General features: G+C 43.6%; 1 protein-coding gene across 2 annotated transcripts; it reads left to right on the top strand.

Moving 5' to 3' along the window:
* Window positions 1–819: 819 nt before the first annotated feature.
* has3 (hyaluronan synthase 3) lies at window positions 820–11,013 on the top strand. Of its 2 annotated transcripts, XM_086028541.1 has the most exons (5): window positions 820–1,028; window positions 3,807–3,900; window positions 3,977–4,524; window positions 7,674–7,775; window positions 7,849–11,013. In XM_086028541.1, the coding sequence occupies exons 2-5, from the start codon at window positions 3,807–3,809 to the stop codon at window positions 8,776–8,778; spliced, it is 1,674 nt and encodes a 557-aa protein (XP_085884667.1). In that variant the 5' UTR covers window positions 820–1,028; the 3' UTR covers window positions 8,779–11,013. The 2 variants fall into 2 exon arrangements, with proteins under 2 accessions (XP_085884667.1, XP_085884666.1); XM_086028540.1 differs by lacking the exon at window positions 820–1,028 and having other exon boundaries at window positions 3,795–3,900.
* Window positions 11,014–13,134: the final 2,121 nt, after the last annotated feature.

Below are 13,134 nucleotides of genomic sequence, written 5' to 3'. Positions count from 1 at the left end.
CCACAGATAATCAAACTCTTTGTTTGATTTTGGGACAAGACTCTCTCACCATGTGTCCTCCAATCATCAAGCTAAAGGTCAACCATGGTAAGAAGCTTGTTAGGGAGGGTATGAATATAAAGTAGTTCCAATAAGATAAACCCTTTCTGCCTCATCTCCTTTTAGGATAAATGTACACTATTTATTACCGGACTTTAATGAAGTATTTGTAAGTGGCAGCCTCGTATTGATCCCACTGAGGCATGCAGGCAGTCTGTTTCATGGAACCTGCAGCATGTCACCGGCTAAGCCTCAGAGCAGGGGAGGGAAGGAGGGAGGGAAGAATAAATAAGGCCATAAAAGATGCTTTGAGTCAGGCAGAGGGAAGGCGAGAGCTGGCTCCACGCATCCAAACAGCCCCGCGGCTTGTCGGATTCCGCTGGCTGCATTGCAGTGAGAAAGGAAGGGTATAGTGTGGAGGTACAGGAGGGAGCGTGGAAGGGAGGGAGGGGAGAGAGAGAGAGACGAGGACGGACAGGATGGTGGCGGCGGGAGAGAAGGATGGAGGCTCATGTGCGCACTGGAGGTTTGGAGTGCAGCTGATACTGCGGCGCGGGGCAGCGGGAGAGCTGAAGATGAAGCATGGGCAACCTTCAACCTTCTTGACCTCTTTGACCTCCCGCTGGGCCAGCCGGGATGGAGAACTAGGGGACAAACTGGACTGATCGTATCCAATCTTCATCGGGGAGCGTCCTGGGAGACGGAAGGGGGGAGGGAGGTGGTGGAGGAGGAGCAGGTTGGTGGTTGGTGGGGGGCTGTCTCACAGAAGTGGTCTCGCAGTGGTTGAAGCCACCGGCTGTATTTTTGGGATCCTGCGACCTAAGCGAGCACACTGGAATAAAGATGTAGTGTGAGCTGGTGGAAGGAGGGGGACCGAACAAGGAGAGCGCTGTGCTCAGGGAAGGAGAGGACGTCCCAGCTGGACGCACGGAACGAGAGGACAGATCTTTGGGGGGAGACAAAGACGGTGGGCCAACTGGATCAGGAAGGTAAGGAAGTCATTCAATTTCCGACTATGAGGAGACAGCAGTGTGTCCTTATGATGTAAATCGATGCCCACTGGGAGAGGAGAAAAGATAAATCCCCCCTTTTTTTTTAGTTTAGTATTCAACAGTGCGCTTGAAGCAATAATTAGGTGAATTCAATTGTGAGGCTCAATTGGTTGTAAAGGAGGATGAATGAGAGTATTCATCCATGAGCAAACATTTTCTGAGGGAAGGACACTGAATGGAAAAGTTTTTAAAAGCTCAAGGAAGCGACATTAAAGTTGAGTTACAAGACGGAGGACAAAGAGCTGAGTGTGTTCATGTTTGAGTGGCCAAGGTGTTTGCAATGTGAGGTAGAGAAATTATGGGGGTTTTTTGTGTGTGTGTGTGTGTGTGTGTGTGTGTGTGTGCGCGCGCGCTGGTTAGGGTGCATCTCACTTTTCTATACAGTAGACCCCGCTATTTGCAGAATATAGAGACTCACAAATGGTGAAATCCACCGACAATTGTTGATTGGAATGCATTGGGGGGGGGAAACTACAACAAGCTCTGATAAACATTCTACATGCGTTTTCCACGAAAAATGGGGGAGAGAAAAAAAAAAACCTGTAGGACATCCTGGAAATTAAAATACCAGTAATCAAGGGTCAAACCGTCACAAAAAAATACGAGTAGTAACTGCACACCAACTGATTTTAAAAATGGGGGGATTTGTACAACAAACTGGACTCAGAGAATACTAATACCTCACCACCAATTCAATACCATTTTTTCACTGTGATGTTCAATCATAGCACACGGTAAGTTCTCCTTGGTGGACTTTGCATTAATTACTCCTTCTGCAGTCTTTAACATGTCATTTACTGAGCCTTGATGAGAAAGCCTTAAAATGTGTAAATGTGCTGACAGGACTGAGGTGCCTTACTTAGCACGTGAAACACTCCACATCCTGGCCTGCCTCATCCTTCCCGTGCAGTCATATTTGCAACAAACTACAATGAAATTAAAGACCGAATATCCTAGATGCTGACATTTCATTTGAACTGTTTTGTGTTCATTTCTCTCATTTTGTAACAGTCATTATTTTCTCTGCCAACTCCATAAAATTATTTGACCCCTTAAACAGTGTCACCGTGTTATGAATATAATAAGAGACTCAAGCACAGATACATTGGGATTTGTGGATGAAATTGAATGTCATCTCAAATAAGATGTACGTGTGTACATGGGACTCCCGGAGCTGAACGTAATGATATAAATATCGGGCTGTGTCTCCTGTCAAGGTCTGGTGGGGAGGTTTTGATGGGGGTTGGTTGGGAGGAAATGTTAGGGATAAAAGGAGAGAATTGTACCTCCAGGTACCCTGGTCCTGAGCACCAGCCACACCCAGACTGACCTTTAATCCGCTCTGTAACCCCTCCAATCAACAAAGGCTCCAGGATATTCTCATGACAATTTTACATGGAAAAAAAACTATAGTTAAGATATTGCAACCGTTTTTCAGAAGTAGAAGAGATTACATCTCTGTGTAAGATGCCATTTTCAAAGCAGTTTCTCAAAATCCTACTATGGTCTCATGAGGGCAGGTTTAGGAGGGTGCGCTAGATGCTTGACAAAGCGGACGTCTGGGGAGGGGCATGATGGAGGAAGATGAAAGACGCAACACTGATGGTGGGCATCCATGAAGTGTTTGACTTGTTGGGGCTAATTTATATGTACATAAAAAATGGCCAATGCTCAAAAAGCAAACAGGCATCCCTCCAACAAACAGTTCCATTTTTTTGCTTCAAACCCACAACCCTCTACTCCCAAAGCCGAATCTTCACAGACTGAGCAATTGATGTACATTATATGATGGACAGTATATTAAATCATGAAATTTAATGAGCTCGGGCCCTGCTCACTGTTTAATGCTGGGAAGAAAATATAGTGTCAGTCTGAAGAAAAACAAAACTGACTGGAATTTTATGTTGGAATTATTACCATTTGTCAAATTAGTTAGCAGTAATATTTTTATGTGTAATAGTAGCGGTTGTTGTTTACTAATCCCACTAGTATTACACAAATAGTAACCGTGTTAGTGTAACCATCCAATGTGAGAAATCTTACTAATATATAAGATTTTATGTAGAAGGTCCAAGTCCAAGTATTAGTTGATCTTCATTCTCCAAGTAGAACTGAAACTAGTAGACTGAGTAGTATAATTGAAGTCATCCGTGACAATTTTATTTATGTTTTCCTGTGACCTTCACCGCCCATTTGTGTGTTCATGATGTCTGGGACTAATGTTGATGTGTTTTCAGCTGAGGGGGGCTGATGAAGGTTTTTCGAAGGAAAAAAAAACAAGTGTTCCGAAAGGACTCGCATATGCACCGATGATGTCAAAGGACCGACCGTGACAGGAATTTGGAAAAGGGAATTTCCATTAAATTCCTAGAACTTTACAAAACCATTCCATGAGAAGTTAGATAAATGTTCAGGAACAATAATGGCAAAAGTACTCAACTGAAAAAGTGTGAATTTGTCAGGAATTATGTTTTTCAATATGAGACATTTAAATTCCCTTTACAGTTGAACTTTACAGTTTATTGCTGTCAGTCCCCACTGAATTCCTAACCACTTGGTTTCCAATTAGGAAAATTCTTGGAATTTTGCAACACCAAATGAATGCTCCACTGAAATAAATTTTCCCCATTCATGGTTATTTCTTCCCACCATCTTCTCCTGTGCTGCCTTTACTTTCTGATCCTAACTTTGGCCTTTTATGTGATGCCCCCTCAGATGACCTCTCGCTGCAGGAATGCGGTGAACATCGTGGTCACCACCCTTTTTGCAGCGGTGGTCCTCTTCACCATCCTGCTGGCCTATATCACAGGTTAGCTTGTCTATCGCGGTCCTTTATTTTCAATGACATACAGTATTTGAGTGTACTTTGTTCTTGTTCTGTACAGGTTACCAGTTTATCCAAACTGAGCAGCACCACCTCTCCTTCGGCCTCTATGGCGCCTTCCTCTCCCTCCACCTTCTCCTCCAGAGCCTTTTTGCCTTTCTGGAGCATCGGCGGATGAAGATCCCCACCCACCCTCAACATCTCCGGCGCTCTGTTGCCCTCTGCATCGCTGCCTACCAAGAAGATCCAGACTACTTAAGGAAGTGTCTGCGCAGTATCAGGCTGATTTCTTTCCCAGGACTAAAAGTAGTGCTGGTGGTGGATGGGAACAGACCAGAGGACCGTTACATGATGGACATTTTCCAGGAGGTGATGGGTGGGGCTGACCAGGCGGGCAGCATGGTGTGGAAGGGAAACTACCATAGCGATGGGAGTGGAGGAGGGGGTGTCGGAGGTGGAGGGAGCACAGTTCACATGGAGGAGGCGTTACGAGTGACTCGGCTGGTCAGAGGTTGTCGCTTTTCCTGTATCATGCAGGAGTGGGGAGGGAAGAGGGAAGTCATGTACACGGCCTTTAAAGCGCTGGGGGACACTGTGGATTATGTGCAGGTAAGGACCACTGACTAATAAAAGTCTTGACATTATGATTTCAAGGATGGGCATAATTATCAGTTCATTGACGGAGGCTATCATGTCATGTTGTATCATATACAACAGTCATTTAATATAGGAGCTGGATTCATTCTTTGACCACGTTCGTACCTCAAAACACTCTCTAATCTTCATTCCAAATCATCATCTCAAATCATCTTTTCCCCATTGAAATGAACAGAAATGCCATTAATCTATTACCGGTCCCCCATTCAACAGTAACAAAAAAAAATGGTGGTCGACTGGTTAGCACGTGGCGGCACGGTGGTCGACTGGTTAGCACGTCCGCCTCACAGTTGAGAGGTTGTGGGTTCGATCCCGGCCCCGGCCTCCCTGTGTGGAGTTTGCATGTTTTCCCCATGCCTGCGTGGGTTTTCTCCGGATACTCCGGTTTCCTCCCACATTCCAAAAACATGCTTGGTAGGTTAATTGGACACTCTAAATTGCCCCTAGGTGTGATCGTGAGTGCGGATGTTTGTCTCTGTGTGCCCTGCGATTGGCTGGCAACCTATTCAGGGTGTCCCCCGCCCACTACCCGAAGACAGCTGGGATAGGCTCCAGCATGCCCCGCGACCCTTGTGAGGATAAGCGGTATAGATAATGGATGGATGGATAAATTAATTAAAGTAAGTAAATACAGTAAGTACATTTTGTTATACTTTCTCATTCAATTCAATGCGTATTGTACTGATGGGCATGCCTTGGCCACCTGCGAGCAATGTAGAGGACCATCTTTGTTTTAGTTAAGTTTGGCAGTAAATTTAAACTGGCAGTGTCAATAAAAAGCTTGGAACCTCAATTTTGGGAAGAATATTACTCAAATTAATGAAATATTACACTAATTCTACTGAGACTGCTATCATACAGCACTAATAGTAAATACGCCTTGGACCATCCAACCATTTTCTATACTGTTTGTCCCTGTTATTGTTGTAGGTGAGCTGGAGCCTATCCAGCTGAATTTGAAAAAAAAAAGAGAGGTACACCTTGGATTGGTTACTTGGACTGGTTACCAGCCAATCGCAAGAAACCTACTGTACAGACAACCAACCATCAGCACTCCCATTCACACCTATGGGCAATTTAGAGCTATCATGCATGCTTTGGGGATGTGGCTGGAAACCTGGGTCGCCTACCGTGAGAAAACCCACACAAGCACAGAGATAGGATGCAAGCTCAGCATAGGAAGGCCCGTGCAGAGGTTTGAATGCCAGTCAGCAGAACTGTGATAGTGCTAACCACTAGTCCACTGTGGTTCCTCAACGCTGAACCAGTTAAAGGAAATGCAAAAATGGTAGGAGCCCTTGGTAGTGTGCTTCACATAGCGAATTTAGTAATAATTATTCCCAGAGCTGGGCAGGCCGTCCCTGGGCCGGATGCCCATTTTTGGGGCGGAGGGCTGGGGGGTGACAAATTTTGAAAAATGGCTGGACTAAGCATGGCGAGAAGTTGATTTTAGTCTGGCCCACTAATCGGCCCTCATGCGTGTGACGTGCTCGCAAGGTGGCCAAAAATCATCTCAACCTACCAGGTGTGAAAGGCTTCTTTTTAGGCTTCTTTCTACTCCCGCATCGACGCGAGCGACAGCTGCTGTTATAGGGATTGTGGTATGAATATGGCCAGACGGTCGCGGCCGGGAGGGTACCCAAGTCAAGGGTGAAGGATTACGGCCCGACCGGCAAAAAATGGTCAAGTGCCCAGCTCTGATTATTCCCAGTAAATCAGGGGTCTCAATCTCACAGAGGATATTTTGCAGCCTACTTGAAATGAAAGTTTAATATGAGTGTGGCCCACACCTTTTATGCCGTGTCGTTGTAATGGGCATTCATTTTTCTTTTTGTGTTTTACTCATAGTTGGGCTACCATAGGCTCATGACAGCTTTGAGCGAAAACTTAGTCTGACGTGATTCCAAACGGAAGGAAAAGATATCTTTTCACCCAGTCCCACTAATGTCTTTTTCAAAATCTGCCATGAGCTGAAAGGTTGGCAAAGAGAACAGCCAGTTTCAAGAAAAATAGGAAAAGGAATGTTTCTTTGTTGAGCGCAGGAGCACACCGACACATCTTAAATGCACAGAAATCAGACGTCATTACTCAACTACAGATGCTGAGGACTGAGGAGTATGCAAAGTAGCAAAGAGATGAGCGAGAGAACCTGTCACCAATCTTGTTCACGTTTTGAAGAACTGTTAAAGTGATGAACTGTTATTAGATGTTATAAGATTGAAATGATTGGATTGGTTGTACTTTTTTAACATACTTTTTAAATTACTGCTTAACTCATATTCCACCCATGTAATATTAATCAGAATGCCGTGTTTAGACAAGTGGAGCTACATAGAACATAATATTGTATAGAACATTTGTAGGTTGACTTACGCTTTAAGCAGTAAAATCCACCCGTTTTTGTCCATCTCAGGGGGCGGCCATTTTGCCACTTGCTGTCGACTGAAAATGACATCAGAGTTGCACAGGGCTCAGGTAAAGACCAATCACGGCTCAGCTTCAGAAAACTGGTGAGCCATGATTGGTCGTTACCTGAGACCTGAGCAACTGTGATGTCATTTTCAGTCGACGGAAGTGACAATATGGCTGGCCCCTGAGATGGCTAAAAACAGGTGGATTTTGGTGCTTTCCTCATATTGCACAAACGCAAAATCAATTAGAATGCCTTGTCTCGACTAGTGGGGGCACATAGACCATATCATTGTAACAAATATGTTTGGGTTGACTTCCGCTTTAAGCAAAAACACATGGTTGCAGTAAATACTGATACAAAAAAATTCACTTGGTCATAAATACAAAATAATCGAATGGAAAACAATAACAAAATCCACCACTCCTGTGGTTGGTGTGCACACAGGAAGATGTGCAATTGTGTGACTTCGGTAGTAACAGAACATAGTGTACGTCGAAACCAATGTAAACCAAGGCTCCTTTGAACAGTCTTAAGTGGTACAGAAAATTGATGGCTAGCATAAACGGGCTAACAACCTCTAAATGCCACCTGTTTTACATCCTTTGTTCTCTGGCTAATGACCCCTGAATATTTAGGCAGCAGTCAATGTGGGACACTCATTAGGATATGCTTGTTGTGTCTTTTCCAGGTGTGTGACTCGGACACAGTTCTGGACCCAGCATGTACTATTGAGATGCTGAAGATCTTTGAGGACGATGCAACAGTAGGAGGAGTTGGAGGAGATGTACAGGTAGAACGTCAGTCAGAGTTCAAGACCAAAATGTCTCCAGGCAATGGATGACCAGATCTTTCCTATTTGTCAGATCCTGAACAAGTATGACTCGTGGATCTCCTTCCTCAGCAGCGTGCGCTACTGGATGGCCTTTAACATTGAGCGTGCCTGCCAGTCCTACTTTGGATGCGTCCAATGTATCAGCGGCCCTCTGGGGATGTACAGGAACTGCCTTCTCCAGCGCTTCCTGGAGGCCTGGTACCATCAAACCTTCCTGGGCTCCAAGTGCAGCTTCGGCGATGACCGTCACCTCACCAACCGGGTGCTAAGCTTCGGCTACAAGACAAAATATACAGCGCGATCGCAGTGTCGGACTGAAACGCCAACCCAGTACCTGCGTTGGCTCAACCAGCAGACGCGCTGGAGTAAGTCGTACTTCCGTGAGTGGCTCTATAACGCTCTGTGGTTTCACAAGCACAGCCTCTGGATGACCTATGAATCTGTGGTCACTGGCTTCTTCCCGTTCTTCTTGGTCGCCACCGTCATCCATCTCTTCTACCGAGGAAGGCTGTGGAACATCTTGCTCTTCCTGTTGACCGTCCAGCTGGTTGGGATGCTCAAGGCCACCTACGCCTGTTTCTTGCGTGGCAGCCTGGTCATGATCTTCATGTCGCTGTACTCTCTGCTCTACATGTCGAGCTTACTCCCTGCCAAAATATTTGCCTTACTCACAATCAACAAAGCGGGGTGGGGAACTTCAGGCCGCAGGAAGATCGTGGTAAACCTGATCGGTGCCGTCCCTGTGACAGTGTGGACGATGGTGCTGCTTGGAGGCGTGGTGTATACAATTTACTGCGAAGCACAGCAGCCATTGAGTGAATCCGAAAAGGTCTTGTTAATAGCAGGGACAATACTGTACGCCTGCTACTGGCTCATTCTGCTGGTGCTTTACCTTGCAATTGTAGCCAAACGGTGCAACAAGAGGGAGGATCAGTATCACCTGCCATACGCTGAGGCATAAAACTGCTCGTCAAGTCAATAACATGAAGACCGATGGCTGTATGCTCACACATCTGTGAACTGCTGGAGCAAATGCACAGTCATGTCTGTTCTGCCCGTGATAAAAAGGTGGAGGGGATGTGAAATCCAAGCAGCAGGGAGCAGATCCAGTCAGGGCAAAACTTGTGAGATGACTGCATCCGTGAAGCACGACACTGCTTACACTTAAAGGAGTGACCCAGTGTTCATACACTATGTTTGAATATCATGTAGTTCATGGGGACAGGTTAGCTGTGCAATCACAACAAAGCGCTCCACAATGGTGCTTTGATGTGTTTTGAGCAAAGAATTAATCAAATGCAACTAAGTGTAGTAAAGATGGGTGGTCAGATTTGACCTTTTTTAACGTCATATAAATAGTACAGTACACACAACTACAGAACTTAGAGCCTCAACAAGTAATGAGAAAGTCAAGTTAGTTAACAGAAGGACAGCAAAGAAGATCCAAGTTGCATTCTGTTTGATGCTTCAAGGCCTGAAAGGAGTAACTATTCAACAGTTGGAACCTATCACTTATCGGGACTGAGACAGAAGAAAGGCTGAAGTAAATTAACAAAAGAGCAATTGATTTGGTGGTGGGTTAATCACGTGAAGTCGTCAAAGATACTGACCAAAAACATTAACTACTGTACTTCCATTTTTATTCACAATTGGACCTTATTGTAAAATTTTGAGGAAACCACCGCACTGAATTATCCTGAGAATGCTCAGCATAAAACCTTCTGAAGCATCTAATCAAATGTCAATTTATTGAATATATGCCTGCACTGAGAGGTATGAATAATGTTTTACAGTTTTGGAAAATAGAAGTAGTAATAATAATGATGATAATAACAATAACAATAATAATAATAATAATAATGGGCATTTTTACTATTTACATTCACGGAATAGAAAATGGATGGATGAATGGATGGATGGATTCATTTGAGATTTAACTGTATATAAATACTGCATTTTCTGTAATTAATACCAAACATCAAATTGCACAAAACACCTGGGGCATAGATTTTGTTTTCAACTCTATAAATAAACGTATCTTATTTTGCACTTTCAAACACCTTTCTGGTGTTGAAAAAGCAAAAAGGTCAGCTCATTTGAGGCTTCAGTGGTGTGAGCAACCCAAACTATGTCTGTTTTCCATTTTAATATTTCTTAATTACATTAAGGAAGACTCCTGGTGTTCCCTTCAATCAAATACTGTAATTGACACTCACATATGGGGTTGTAATTGTAACCAAATGCAAATTGTAAGCAAGCAGGCAACCACAATGAAAAGAAGTCAAATATTCTTTGTGCTGATTAATGTACACAGCAGGCTTCATTTAAACTAAACAATGCACAGTTGTACAGAACATGGAATGTGGCTTTCTTTCTATAAAATCACAGCTTGGGTGAAGGGGAGGGGGCTCGTGTGTTGAGACGAAAGAAAGACCCAAGACGATAGACCACAACAGCAAACCAAAGTGGAAATACAGTAGTGGTTCTATTCAGGATTTATGTTAAAAGCTCAGAGAATCTGACAGAGTGGCTGTGTAAATTATTGGCCTATCCTTCAGCATGTCCCAACTTTGATCAGGCGAAATCTTCCAGAAAAAGTGGTGATCCAAAGGCAATGTCATCCTCTCAAAACTTGTGACATGCAACATCAATGTTGGTGCTATTGTACCATTTCAAATTGAACTTACTGCTTTCTATCCATTTCTATTTCTCATTTCGGGCTGGTGAGTTTTTTAGCTTCGTGATTCATTTTTTGTGTGATCCTTTCATACAATGCCGAGGTGCCAAAGCATCATCTGTGGAGCAAGTAATGTTTTCCCAAAAGGCGCTGTTCTCTTGGCCTTTTGCAGTAAATGTAGAAGAAAATATCTGTAACTGTAACCGAGGGACAAAGACATTTCCTTGTGAAAGACCTGGGAACCATGTGTTTACTGTTTCACCCCCCCCCCCCCCAAGTCATCCAAGCAAAATGACCAAGACAATTCAGTGTCTGACTGTCAGATCTGTCCTGTTTGATGATCTCAGGAAATCACTGGAATTTTTCTCAGTCAATAAAATGTGCCCTGTTTTTGACACAATGCAGCCATTCATTCACACTTTTATGTTTCCCATAATTGTATTTCATTCAGTATGGCGTGTCGCAAAGTATATGTCTGGGGATGCTGTGATGATTCTTGATAAGATGAAGCCAAGGTTGATAAAGGAGGTTATCCAACAACAATGTCCAGTCTTTTTTTTTTTTTTTTTAACCGCATATGTTCGATTGACTGCTGTTCTCGAGAGCGTAGAGATCATGGTTCCAAATGGAATAATAGCATCCTAAGCTTGCATCTGGCACCACTTTAAAGAGGAAAGTCAACCCAAACATATTTTTTTTCAAGAGTATGTTCTATGCAAGCCTGCTAGTTGAAACAAGGCATTATGATAAATTATTGCGTTTGTGGAATAAGAGTTAATCCATTCATTTTTAGCTATCTCTGGGGGCGGCCATTTTGACACTTCTGTCGACTGAAAATGCCATCAGAAGTTGCTCAGGGCTCAGGTAACTGAGGTGTTTTCTGAAGCTGAGCCATGATTGGTCGTTGCCTGAGTACTGAGTAGCTGTGATGTCATTTTCAGTCGACAGAAGTGGCAAAATGGCCGCCCACAGAGATGGCTAAAACTGGTGGATTTTGCTGCTTAACTCATATTCCACACACGCAATATTAACCAGAATGTCATGTTTCAACAAGTGGACTTGTATTAGAACATATTCTTGAAAAAAACATGTTAGGGTTGATTTCCACTTTAAAAATGTAACAGTATGTTATCTGTGATTTCCTCAGCAAATAGGTTATGGCAATATTAAAAAGTTATAATTGGTAAATGGGCTTTGAATTTATGCTGTACATCAAGAATCCATTTTGTATATACCACTTGTCTCCATCAGGGTTGCGGTTTAGCTGGAGCCAACCCCAGCTGACCTTGGACGACTGGCGCAGTGCACACTGGACTCGCCACTCATCAATATGGGCACGTATGGAGGACATAACCAATTTCTTGTCTTGTTGAGTCTTCAGTGAACCTAAGAAGCATGACATTATATACTTTATTTTGTGACAGTAGTCCTGGAACCTTCCTGACACACCAGCTCGTATAAAATCACTGCTTCACACTCCCTTTCATTCAAATCAGCGTGGAAACTCACTACACACAATACAGCATTGAGTGTGTTGCCAGTGTGTGTGACTGCATGTTAGAGGGCGGGAGGTGTGTGAGAAATGTGAGAAAAGGTGAACATGAGTGCCACCGCAGCTAAATGAATTGCTCCATTCAGTCTTTTGGGACTAACAGAAAAGTGTTTTTTCCTTCTAAGGAAACACATGGGAGTCACCTTCATCAGTGGTATATGTTGACTGTACGTCAACATGCCATAATGTGCCAGAAGACTACTTGTGAAAGGCATCAGGTGTTCAGATGTTCTCTGTGAACTATTTCTGGTGAACCAAACCAAGTAATTCTGACCATGCTTCAATGAGACTAATACAATTAGGAATTCTCCGATGTTGTCATGAATCACTGAAACCTACTACATGGACTTGCAAAACTTGCTCGACTGTTTACATAAGGGCCACTTTACAGTACATGCATGTGCTCATTGGTAATTTTGCATCTGGGCCAATTGGATCAGTGTCCCACCAAATGATGTTGTAAAACCTGTCCATTTTCTAAACCGCTTAATCTGTTTTCAGGGTTAACAGCTATATGAGCCGACTTTGACTTTGACCACCCTGGACTGGTTGCCAGTCAGTCACAGATCACAGATAACGGTTTGTATTCAGTATTCACACCATCACTGAGTGGGAACCTAACCCACACTTAAAAAAGTGGAAGTCAACCCCAAAATTGTATTTACAATAACATGTTCTATGCAGCCCGACCAGTCTAAATACAGCATTCTGATTGATATTGTGTTTGCGGAATATGAGTTAAGTAGTAAAAGCCACCGGTTTTTGTCCATCTAAGCGGGCAGCCATTTTGTCACTTGCTGTCAACTGAAAATTACATCAAAGCTGCTCAGGGATCATGGAACAACCAATCATGTCATAGCTTCAGAAAACAGGTGAGCCGTGATTGGTCTTACTTGAGCCCCGGGCAACTGTGATGTCATTTTCAGTCGACAGAAGTGACAAAATGGCCGCCCACTGAGATGGCTAAAAACAGGTGGATTTTGCTGCTTAACTCCTATTCCACAAATGCAATATTAATCTCAATGCTGTGTTTAGACCAGTGTAGGCACATATAACAGATTATTGTAAAGAACATTTTTGGGCTGACT

Source organism: Filicampus tigris, chromosome 4, assembly GCF_054856515.1.
Source record: "Filicampus tigris isolate MCC_2025a chromosome 4, RoL_Ftig_1.0, whole genome shotgun sequence".
In the NCBI taxonomy this organism is placed as follows: Eukaryota; Metazoa; Chordata; class Actinopteri; order Syngnathiformes; family Syngnathidae; genus Filicampus; species Filicampus tigris.
Note: the sequence above shows the minus strand (reverse complement) of the source record. Positions and strands in the feature narration are given on the sequence as shown.

Coding starts and splice junctions, on each gene's coding strand:
- has3 (XM_086028540.1), top strand. CDS start 3,795: ATGCCCCCTCAGATGACCTCTCGCTGCAGGAATGCGGTGAACATCGTG. Junction 4,525..7,673: donor ACACTGTGGATTATGTGCAG/GTAAGGACCACT, acceptor TGTCTTTTCCAG/GTGTGTGACTCGGACACAGT. Junction 7,776..7,848: donor GAGTTGGAGGAGATGTACAG/GTAGAACGTCAG, acceptor CCTATTTGTCAG/ATCCTGAACAAGTATGACTC.